Raw genomic sequence first — 12,577 nt, forward strand, 5'->3', positions numbered from 1 at the left:
ATGCATAGTTTGTGTGAAATATCACTATGCAGGGAGCCAGTATGAACTGGAAAAGCATTCTTGTGTTTCTTTGAGATCTCAGTATAATTATTTCAAATGTTTTGTGTATGCAAGTATGTATGTAAGTAGAAGGATGCATGGCCATCAGTAATTTAGGATTATGTTATTGGAATAGGTAATTTAATACCTTAAAATGGTAAATTTTAAGGTTGTTACAGAGAGCTAAATGAGAATTTTGAAAGTTTCTCTTTTTTTAAATATTAATGTAGATTTTTTACATAGCTGGATGTATAGCTGGGCTGAATATAGAGCCCTAAAAAGTCAACTATGATTCAGTTCTATGGATCTCATAGCCTTACTCTTCCTAGACTTTCCTTTCCCCTTCTTCCTTGTATTCTGGGATGACATAGGGTTTAAAAGTTCTGCTGTGGGCAGGAACAGTTTTCACTAAACCAGGGTGCTCAATGTCCTGCCCAACCTGGCCTTGAGAACGTGAAGTGATGGGGGCATCCACAGCTTCACTGAGCAAATGGGAGATGCTACTAGAGGTGTATGATTTATCTTTTTCCTTTCTACAGGAATATTAAAGGGAATTAAAAAGCAAAAAGTCAATGATGTCATTAGATACTCAGAACTCCTACACCACTTTATTGAATTAGATATTCTTTAAGCATCCTGTGCACACAGAAAGTCAGTGAATATGGGGAGTAATGACAACAAAAGCAAAAGGCAAAGACCATAACTGAGCTTCACAGAAAATGCACCCTGTAACCTCTTTTATTGAATAAAATCATGCCCAAAATATGAAAAGGCTGATTGACAACTGACAAAGGCTACCAAATAATATTTAGAAATTTACTTGTCTGTAAATTCATCCATTAACCAGCTGGCCCTTTGCTGCTGGTTAATGGCTGTTCCTTATTTCACCAAGTATTTGCATTTCCATGCAGGTAAAATAAAATCAAAGTCGTAGGACTTAATTTTCCATGGAGAATAGTATAATGAAAAAGAAAATCATATTCTGCCAAAAGCCCATTTGTCTCCAAAAAGACCTAAAATCTAGCTTGCTGTTCTAAAACTTGCCATTCACATAATAGCAGTATCAGCTAAAGGATTTTTATTGAAAAATTAACCAAACTGCAACATATTTTCACTTAGAATAGGTATGAAATTATCAACATAGCAGCAGTGTTTTGCTTTGTGTGCATGTGTCTTATTTTAATTTATTATTTATGTGTTTATTTGTTAGCTGTGGTCTTACTAACAGAATTTGGTTTACTAACTGAATGCTTATTTTTCCAGAACTTGCAGAGATTTGGCAAAGGAAATATATGTAGATCAAATATTGAGGTTTTTTTCCCATTCTAAGGATGTACAAGCACAAGCTATTTCATAGAGATTTTTGACTCCAGAAGCTCATCTGGGGACTAGACTTCCCAGCTCATCTCTTTCTTGGCCAAAGCTCACCTCTTTCCTTGCCAAGGTCCTGGTGCTATTTAGATTCAGCATTTAGACATGGTTATTTTCAGTCAATATACATGCCAGATGTACAGAAAGAGGAAAAGCTGGAGAACTGCAGTAGAAACATACTGACAGGAGACAAGAGCTGACTGGAAGATCAATCCCTGAGCCCACTCTCACAGAATCACTTCCTTTTCTCTGTTTATACCAAGGCTGCTAATCTCTGAGAGGGAGTTATGTTCTTCCATAAAGCTATCAAAAAATAGCTTGAAAAGAAAATCCCCAGTGATAAAAAGTGGTCATTTATTGAACAAGTTTGGTCATAATTTAGGAGACTTTACACATCAGTGGAGGCAAATATGAACTCATAATACTGTGTGTACTTCTCTATCAGCTGTGATAGCATTTTTGGAACCAAACCAATTCTATTTAGGCCATTGTATCACAAATTCCATTTGTGCAAACCAGCGTTATGTGCTGAGTACAAAATAGATAAGGTGCAATTTTACACCTATTGTTTGGAGGAGATACTATGTGGTTTTATTTGATTCTTGTTGTGTTCCAATGTGGGGAACTGCAAGGAGTTCTTTTAAAAATAGATGGTCTAGAATGAAGTTAAGTCCACCAAGACAACATTGTACCTGAGAACAGTTTGTTGGTACCAACAAACAAACAAACAAAATACAGAACTGGCATGCTAAAGAGGGCTAGAAAAGACAGAAGGAAGGAATGGAAATGGATGGATGGAAAAGGATGAATGGAAATGGAAAAGGATGAAGGTGAGGCAGGGGGAAGAGAGAGAGAGGAGACAGAGACACAAAGCAGGCATTAGCACCAGAGGCAAGGACGTGGGGGCAAAGCAGGCAGGGCTCTGGTCAGGGACACAGGGAGGCAGGACAGACACGAGGGTGACCAAAAGCCAACAAGGGCAGGAGAGCCAAAAGGCAGGCTTAGGCCAGGGCAAGAAGCACGCATTAAAAGACTGGAGCCAAACCAAAAAATCCAAGACCAAAAGGCCCCCAGACTCAAAAATGCCAAACAACAAGGCACAAACAGCTTTAGTTACCAAGCTCAAAGCTAAAAAGCCCCCAGCCAGAAGATAAGTCTCTAAAAGCCCCCAGGAGCTTGTTGAGGAGTTATTTTTATACCCCCTGTCTCCTCCCAAAGTCTCTCCTGCTGACAGGACACCACTGGCCCAGTCCAGCCTTCTGCTGCAGTCTATTGCTGGAGCCCTTTCACCATTGATTGGAGAAACCTCTGGGGAGTGCAGCATCCTTGGTGGTCTCCTGCTGACTGCCTGTCCCATGTGAGGTGTGAAATGTGACCAGGCAAAGCGTCCCCAGAGACGAGGAGAGACCTTCCTTCATCTTCTCCTGGCTGCCTCCAGCAAGTGGCACACGTGCAACCCCTGCCCCAAACACCTCTGACAACCAGTATTGAAACAGAAATCAAAAGTAAATTGGCTCCTCACAGTCCTTTAATATCATACATAATATCATACATAAATATAGTCACATTTTGGACAGAGAAATAGATGTGGAAAGATGAAGTTGACAAAATGTCTGGCATTTGTTGTGACTTTTATGTCTTTAATTTAAAGGCTGAGTTTGTGATGAATTTTCTCTTTTTTTGACATCAGTCTAGTGACAAAAAAAATATAGCAGTGGAACTTCCAAGGATGTATCCTGGAATCTTCGCTATCACTAAATGATCTTTAAATCATAGAAAGTAAATCCCCTCCTTTTTCCACTTTTTAGTCCTTCAGCTCATATCTACAAGACTATATGAATTAGTGATCACTGCCTGCAGCTAACCTCCTCTGAGATTCATTTTGTTGGTTGGTTTCAGAATGAAAAAGAACAAGAAAAATCCAAAGCTCTATCCTTCCAGGCAGAGACTTCAGGGTACACAGTATTGCAAATTATTCTTCACTCCTGCTATCATTGATCCAAAAGCCTTGCAATTCTAACATGAAAATCACAGCAATGCTCCAAGTAATTAGAACTGACAGGGGATAGCTCAAATGCAGGAATGTTTATCTGGATCAGGACCAGAAAGCTGTATACCTTGCATGATCAAATTCATACTCATTAGAGAACCACAGAATTCGATTCAATTCATTATGGTGTTATTGATCTTCATTGGGGAAAAAAGTTACAGGTCTACCTAGCTGGAAATAGATAGTAGGTATTTTGATATATCTTGATGGTATTTCTAGTATTTGGTTTTGGTTTTCACCAGGAATGTATCTCATCTATATTTTCTTCAGGTGATTCACTTTCTTCCTTACAGCTGATATAGTTCAACTTTGAAAACTGCATAAAATTTACCTGCATGTGTGGGTGGCTTGGAATGTGAGATGCATATTTAAAGTAGTATTGTGGATGTATTTTACACTTCAGTGAGTTCCAAACATATTGCATTGTGCTAGTTACACAAAATATTGTACTGGGTTTTCAAAGGAGCTTCATTTCATGCTTATTACCAACTGGAATCATATCTTCCTCTGGCAGAAATTATACTAGAATCTGCAGTAGCACACATAAGATTCTTCCTGAAGGATTTCATCTTCCCTGTGCCATGCTTATTATAGTTAAACACATACAGACATTAACATACAAGGAAGAGAAGTCTCCTTTAAATTTGGAAAGCCAAGATCAGAATGGATATGTAAATAATATTTTTGATTCATACTATAGACCAAATTGTTTCAATGCAGACAGAATCACCAGGGAACTGGCTTATTAAAAATATCATCCAAATACTAACATAAAGTAGTATGAATTAAATTAGGTATTCATTCATCCCCTGTTGTTTGTTTTTTTTTTTTGTTTGTTTTATTTTGAACAATTTTAATGAGAGAAAAAGAATTTTCAGAAGTTTAGAAGCTATTTTTGGTACTGTTGGTATCCACAGCAGCTTTTAGCTTGTAATTGAATCCAAAGAGCATTCATCTTTAGTACTGAGTACTGATATTCATCCTCCCAAGTGATGGTGTCCACATGGCTCATACATGCTTAGGTGTGGCTGTCCTGGATTGCTTGGCTGGGATTCTTACACTGTATTTTTCTCACTTTTCTCAGAACTGCCATTTGAGCTCAGGAGAGAGGGGATCTGTACACAGAGTGGTGCTTATGTACTTAATGACTATATAGGGGGAAAAAATAAGTATTTCTCTCAGCTCTAAGGAGAATCTGAAGGATTGGCCACAATTTGGTTATAATCCTCTTCCTCTTTTGATTTTTGGGTGAATACTGATTTAACAACCAACTCACATTCTTCTTCTATGTTGTCACAGAAAAGAACAGGCTATTTGTTTTTTGAACATGATTTCTTTTTTCTAAAGACCCCCAACTTTTTGACCCATTTAGAAAGTGACCCCAAAACCAGGTCTGTGTTTTCATGCATTCATAGCAGACTAGTTACATTTAGTCTTGTTCTATCTGATCACAGATTGTCAATCCTTTTCTAGGAAATGTGAACATTTCTTGCAAAATCCCATATCCTGATAATTATTTTCTGGAATAGGAAAGGATTTGAATCCCTCAAGCTGAGACTTGAATTCTACTAAAATCTGTAATGTAATGGATTCACATACTTGTATCTTTAAGTAAGAGATGTTACAACTTTCTTATCCATATAAAAAAAAAATCTATGCTGGATTTAACCCAGTGAACTGTAAGTTTTGGAGGTTTCAGGAGACCTGGAATCAGAAATGCCAGCTACAAGAGGTGTGATATTTGCATAAAAACACTCAAGTCTGACAACTGGCAGAGATGTTCTTCTGAGAAAAAGTTTAAGTTTCTGATAATTAAAAGTTTAAATAAATCAGGGCCTTTAGACCAGATTTGGCAGTGTCCTTTTCCTGAGAATTTGTGACTGAATATGTCATTAAATCTGTCCTTTAATATTTTGTACAAATTTTTGTCTCATTTTCATTCAAGTACCAATGCTGGGTGAAGCTCAGATTGATTTCTTTTTATTCACCACTGTCTGACAGCCTTTGAATACAGACAATATTTTATGTAAATGGTTCATTACCCACTAACTGAATTACAGGCTTTGGCTCAAATTCTGGCATATCCTTACAAAAATATCTTTCATAACATGGAGACAAAAGCAATGTCAAATCTAGAACAAGGTATGCAAATAATTTTCAAATGGATCAGAAAGCAAATTTTTAATGGTGTTTCAAAACTCTGGTATTTTGTCCACAGAATTAAATTCTTCCTATTATTTTCAGTACCATTTTTTAATAATTATAACTCTTTAAAATGTAGAACAATTAGAAAAGCTAGTCTTTTGACTTCTATGTGTTTGATCACAAATCATAAAGATAATATATTTTTATTCTTAAAGATGTACTGACTGCAATATTATTTTTTGCTTTTGTTTCATATATAGCTTTTCAACACCCACAAACACCTGCTTTATTTTCATAGATCTTTTCTACTTTAAAAGATATACTCTTGCTTTTGATTCCAGAGAAAATATTTCTTTCAACCTAATTTGTAAATTAGTTCTCAAGCTGAGCAGAGGATAAGAAACCTTCCGTTAATGTATTTTGTTAGTACCTTGAAATCTAGTCTTTGAAAAAAAACAGAAAAAGAGATTCACGTATTAAGCTGTGTTTCAGAATTCCATAAAATGGCTAAAATATTTATAAGGTTCTTTGTCATAAGCTTATTTAAAAGAATTTAGACTCTGAATGATCTAATTAGCTGTAACTGTTTGTTTTGTTAAATTTGATATAAAGTTTGTTATTCTCTTTTGCATAATTATACTGTCAACAGTCTGATCTCTTACATTTTTATATCATGAAAGTAGCTATTAAGAACTATCATATTATAAAAGAAAGGCAAAAATGGAAAATGTTTTTGCAGTAATTTAGCATAAAAGGAAATTAATGTGGTTTTCTTACAGCTCTGTAGTAGTAAGCTTAAGTTGTTAATCTAACACAAACATTATTGCACCTTATTCAATATTATTTTTGGAAGACTCTAAGGAGACTTTTGTGAGCAGATTATCAGCTGCTTAGGTCTGCGTGGTTGTTGCTGATTTTTAAACTGTGTTTGTGCTTTTGCAGATGTGCCATCAAATCCGTACGGAGTACGAGTTTTAGAGCTGTCCCAAACCACTGCCAAGGTTTCCTTCAATAAACCAGACTCCCATGGAGGTGTGCCCATTCACCACTACCAAGTGGATGTGAAAGAGGTAGCCTCGGAAACCTGGAAAATAGTTCGCTCCCATGGAGTTCAAAGTAAGTATACAAAAAATAAATGGAAGCATTTTAGCTGAGAAGAATGTCCAAGGAAAATACTGTAAGTATTTCTCAGCTCTTTCTTTATTTGTCTTAGTCCAGTAGCTGCATCTCTGTATTAGTGCAGAGTTGCTAACACCAGTTAGAAATAGTCCTTCAACTTTGTAACTCTTCATTTTTATATTAAAAATATTTACAATTATTATACATTTTTCATGTCCAGCCAAAAGCCAGCTTTTGAGGCTATACATTTCAAAGAGAGTTAAAATAACATTGCATTTGAGAATGTGCATTATGTATGCACCTAAATGAATAATTTTAAGTAAGCTGTTATATAATATTTAATCCTGGGCATTAATTACTGATTGTGAGCTACTTAGTAACTGTCTACATACCTGTTAATATTCAAGATACCTGTTTCAAAAGCATCTCATGTTTGTTCAAAGAACATTAAATGCCCTCTAAAAGGGTATTTACTTGCATGTCTCTTGGCAGAAAAGAGCATAAGCCTCACCAAATAGACAGGAGTTCTTTATGCCCCTGATGCATTGGGTAGTTCATACAGAGTAATGTTAACTCTTGTATCCAAATATGCCTTTTGATATTTTCAGTACTACTTAAGGCAGCCTCAACAGTTTTCTGATTAATACTTCAGCAGGTAAATGGTTTTGCAGTGATCAGCAGAGTCACAGGAGACAAATTGTTACAAATCTAAAGTGTGTATCTCTTTCTCTTTCACATACTGTAATACAAAAATTCTGCACTAAACTGAACATGTTCAAAATTATAGAATTATTTCAAAGAAACATATATAGAACATTTAGTTAACATGTTCAAAAAAAAGGTTTATAACTCCTTATCTTTTGTTTTTCTTAGCTCAACACAGTAACTGTGTGTATAAATGTAATAATGTAAATCATGGTAATATTCATTTTATTCCAGTAAAGCTTAATTTCTCTCAGAACTAGAAGATCTAAAGAATGTGCCTGCTCTGTATTTGTAGGGCAGGCACGTTAATGGATATTGGTGTACTTTTTCCATTTTCTTCATGCAATGTTGCAGATCAAGTTAGAGACTTTTATTCTCATAGCTACTTCCTTCAATGAATTTGCAATAATTGTTTTCTGATATGAACTATATCAAATGAGTAAAACCTGAAGTGACCAGTCTGCATAGTAAGGTGCAAGGTACTCAAATGAGTAAAAACTCAGTGATTACAGAGTCAATCAGTCAATCACACAGATGATTGATTTCATTGTAAAGCCAGAACAAACAAATATCCTCAGTGTTAAATTTGCAAGAAACATATTCGCCTTACTCCCTATAAAACTTTCTTTCATATTATTTCTGATATTGGGAAATTTATTAAAATATTATTTGATTAAAGTAGAAAAGGTGTAATTTCACAGATCCTTGTTACTTGAGTTGGCTGGAGCTGCCTTCTTTAAAAATTCACTTGTCTTTTGAAATATTCTTTCAGCATTGAGTGTTGTTGGTCACTTTGGAGATTTCTGTATAACATGAATTGGTCTTGGAATCGTGGAATCATTTTGGTCCAAGACTTGTTTGAATTCTATGGTTCTAAAATTGGAGAAGAGTGACAGGTACAAATACCTGCAGTCCTGATACAAATGTTATGACCATGAAGGAGATTGTGACCATTTAGGATCTCTGCTGCCACTCATACTCATATTAAATATTTCTTTGGCAGAGAGCTGTATTACTTCCTGAATACTATTGTAATATTTCCCCACATCCTCCTTTGTATACTTTACTCTCCTTTTTCTCATGAACAATTTCAGGAGGTATACCATGTTGCAAGCATATAGTCTTCTTCATTCCATTGTCTCCTAATGGTATGCTGAAAGGTTTTCTTGAGAAAACAAAATAGTTCATATGATTTTGGAAAATTTGGACAATTAAAGATACCTCTTAATAGCATATGTTACCAAAAATTACTGCAAGTGATGACAAAAACTAGTAAATATGAAAACAACCTGAAAAGCCATCTTTGTCTACAAAGAGTCATGTAGTAAATACATATATATTGAAAGGACAGGGGGAAATATTAAAAATTATTACTACATTCATAATTAATTCATGATGTTTTCTAAAATCTCTACTGATATACCCCTGTGTAGAAGGATTTAGACTATATATCCTTATATTTCTCTGAATTGCTCTCTGAACTATTTTAGAAATCAATAACTACTTCAGATTGTCAAACATTTACTAAACAGAAAACATCTTCTTTTCATAAATCTTATTAAAGCTACATTATGTAGTTTTATAGGGAAATCAAAAGTGACCTGGTTTCATTTATCATAAGTCCCTGCAGATATTCTATAATAAGTTGAAAACTTATTCTATTTGTGAAGTACTATAGAGCCAAATCAGAAAACGAAAATATGTTACCAAAGCACAAACATAACAGCCCAGGACAGAAAAAGCTTTTGCAAATGAAGATGTCAAAAACAAACTTAGTGTCCTTTTTAAAAAAGGAAATGCTGCTAAATTGAAATTGAATTCTTCTGGAATATTGAGCCTTTGCATGTTTCTTGGGCATTCAGAACGTTTCAGCAATTTTTCTAAAACATCTATTTAAAATTCTCTCCATTTATATCTCACCTTACCTACAGTGTCATGTTAAGATAACCTTGAGATACCCTCTCCAAAATCCCTGTTTTCAATTCCTGAAATATTTTTCAATGAAGCAAAAGCTTCTTTGTGTGAAGCTCTATTAGAGTCAAGGTGCTATTTTGTTTTGTTTTCTTTTGCTTTTTTTTCTTTCAGTTTTTTGAGACATTTGGGATAGTTTATTAAAGGATAATAGCAAATATATGGCCTTGGGACAGTTTCTGATTGTGCTTAAATAATGAAGAACCACTTTCCTAGCATGCCTCAACATCATCTCAGCTAAGAAGAGAATGTTTAGAATGCAGTCAGTTCTCTGGATTACCATTTGTAGTTGGATCATCATAATTTTCACACTCATTCAATACTCCTTAATGGAAACAAAACCACTTTTTCCATCTGTTCACAGTTTAGGGATGGTTTATGGCTAAGATTCAGATATAAATGCTGTTTACACAGGGACAGATAACTGCTTGCACATCTCAAGTGGTGGTGCATACATAAGGCATGGGCCATGATATTTTTTCCCAATAGTAAGGGACAAAATATTCTGAAATTTTACAGGATGGTTATTTATCAGTCAGATTTAACTCAGGAAGGGTAAAACTGCAGACCTTTCTTGCCACAATGTACAAAATGTGCTAATTCCAAAAACGCCATCAAGGGAAAGAGACAGAAAAACTTATATGCAGGAAGATGATGTACCTGGAAGACTGTTAGAATTCCAATACAGGGATTTTCAAGGCTGAACTGTCTTCTGCTCCCTCTCTACTGTGACTTAAAGAAATAATGTAGCTTTCCTCACACAGTGACAAAAACCAACCATAAAGTCACAAAATTAATGAAAAACACATTTTAAAATTAAACAAGCCTCACAGAAATGTGGCTACAGAAACAGGTTTATAAATAAAGCATCAATAGGTGTTTCAAAAAACTTTTTTGGGAATAATTGCTCCTAATGCTAGACAGGCATTAATTTTCTTTTGGTTATGACCCAATAGCTATGTATAAAACATTTTACAACTAAGATTATAATAGTTTTATTTGTATGAAAACTACAATAGATGCTTATCCAAGTTGTTAGGTATTCTGTAATCAATCATGCAGTAAATACAAATAAGTTTAATCAAGATGATTAAGCAGTATGAAGTGGATTCTATGCAAATCCAGTCTGCATTTCTCTTCATTTTCCCTCTTCTTCAAAAATCTCTCTAAAGGTGACTTTTATCTCAAACTTTACTACTTTGAGCTGTTTTCAGGTAAGGAGAAAATTCTACTCTTGGAGCTGTAACCAGGAATATCTATTTCCCTGTTCTCTCCCCTTTGTCTTTTATAATGAAGAAGATTTCATTTGAAAGTCTGTGCTGATTGCAGCTATTGAAGCAGAGCACAGAAAGTGAAGCAATCATCTGATACACCAATTTCAGTCTATTAAGGGATTTAAAATCATAATCAACACTCTCATAATTCAGCAAGAGATCAGGGAGCAAATGGCAGTGAGATTTTTCTGCGCTTTTTAGGTGCTCCTCTGAATATGAAATTAGTTTTGTTGAAGGCTACCAGCAAATCCAACTTTACAGTGGAGTTCTCTGTGGACCAGAGTCCCAAGGGGAGGTGAAGTGGAAAGAAAGACGTGAAAAGAAACCTACTTATCCTGCAGTAGGAGAAATGCAGATAGTTGTAAGAAGATTAATTATCCAAGGAGAGTTTGCATCCTTTCACCCAGACAGCTGGAAAATCCCTGAGTGTGGGAAGGTGCCCATCCACCATCAGCAAGTGGATAACCAAAGGTGAAGAGCATTTGCCAGGCTTTCTTCTGTAGGCACAAAGAAACCAGTGACAAGCTGAAAGACATACCTGTGCTTAAATCACCTTACCACAATCCTCTGTGCAATTTTGTTTTTAAAGAAAGGACATTAACTGATCTGTTTCTGTCTAATCAACAAAGAATTTATAAGAAAAAGCCTCCTTTATTTTTCCATTTTGTGCAATATTTACTTTCAAGGAAGAAACAAGATAGAGTCTCTGAAATTCAGTTCTTCACATTCAATCCCTCAGAAAGCACCACTGATTTAACTCTAATAGAGAAGCCATCAAGGTCTTGTTTTGTCTTGATAGCATTATAGACATTAGTAATTCTTGTTTACAGGCAGCAGATAATGCATTTGTAAAAATTAGCTTTTACACCAATCCAAACCACTGTGGAAGTTGTTTGAAACCTGAAAAATGTTCACTCTCTGGAAACATTTGAGTGTCTTCAACAGGAACACAAAACACTTTATTTCCTTTGTTCTTCAATTTACAGGTAGACAGATAATTTTTTTTTTTCCAGAGCATTATATGTTTCTGAGTGAAATACCAAGAAAAACCAGTCTCTGCATTTCTTGTTCTACTCAATTTGCTGGTGATAGAACAACACAAGGAATACATGAAATGCAGTCCCATATTCAGATTACTGTGGAAATTCACCTCTGGCATAGGTGGATGGCTGGCAGTCTTAGAGAAGAGGGATACACATTTGGAGATTTGTGGAGCCAACGCCTACACACATCCACACACATCCACACAAACCCCCCACCTTTGCTTTCTCTAAACTACTTGTGTTTAGAAATTTTCAGATTCCAGATCAGAGTTTCATTTTCCTATTTCCAAGCATTGATCCTGTGAATTTTTTAGGCAAAAATTTCAATTAATTAAATTTTAATTTTTAAAATTCAATTATTTATGTGTCATATAAAAATTTAATAAATTTGAAAGACTTCTTCAAGCAAGACTTCTCATTCACTGAGTTTAGAGACATTTGAGTAAGGTTCTAGTTTTCCTGAGTTTCTAGGGAAGTTGATGATAATAAACCCTAGATAATTAGGAATTTATTATATGAGGAACAATTATATCAGCATGAAATGACTGGATCTTATAACTCAAAAATGTCTCATCTCGTGTATTTTTCTAGGAAACAAAAACCCAAAAACCCAAACAGAAACAACAAAAAAACCCCAAACCAAATCCATCAAACACAGACCCTCTAAAAATGCAAACTCAGCCAACCAACCCTTAAACCCAAAAACCCCACAAGCTCAAAGTCTCTGAACTTTACTGGCATCCATAAGTCTTGGCATTTTTTCACAAGATATTCTTTTGATTTTCAACCCTTCTAGTGAAATTATCCCTGGAATTATAATTTAGCTCTTATAGCATACTAGCATAAAATAATTTCTACAA

General features: G+C 35.1%; 1 protein-coding gene across 1 annotated transcript in view; it reads left to right on the forward strand.

Annotated features, from left to right (window-relative positions):
* NCAM2 (neural cell adhesion molecule 2) overlaps nt 1-12,577 on the forward strand; it is a 270,546-nt gene that overhangs the window by 195,155 nt on the left and 62,814 nt on the right. Inside the window, exon 13 of the mRNA XM_058825545.1 lies at nt 6,548-6,721. Within this exon, the coding sequence (XP_058681528.1) occupies nt 6,548-6,721 (174 nt within the window). The remainder of the gene's footprint in view (nt 1-6,547; nt 6,722-12,577) is intronic.

Source organism: Ammospiza caudacuta, chromosome 2 (genome assembly GCF_027887145.1).
Source record: "Ammospiza caudacuta isolate bAmmCau1 chromosome 2, bAmmCau1.pri, whole genome shotgun sequence".
Classification (NCBI taxonomy): Eukaryota; Metazoa; Chordata; class Aves; order Passeriformes; family Passerellidae; genus Ammospiza; species Ammospiza caudacuta.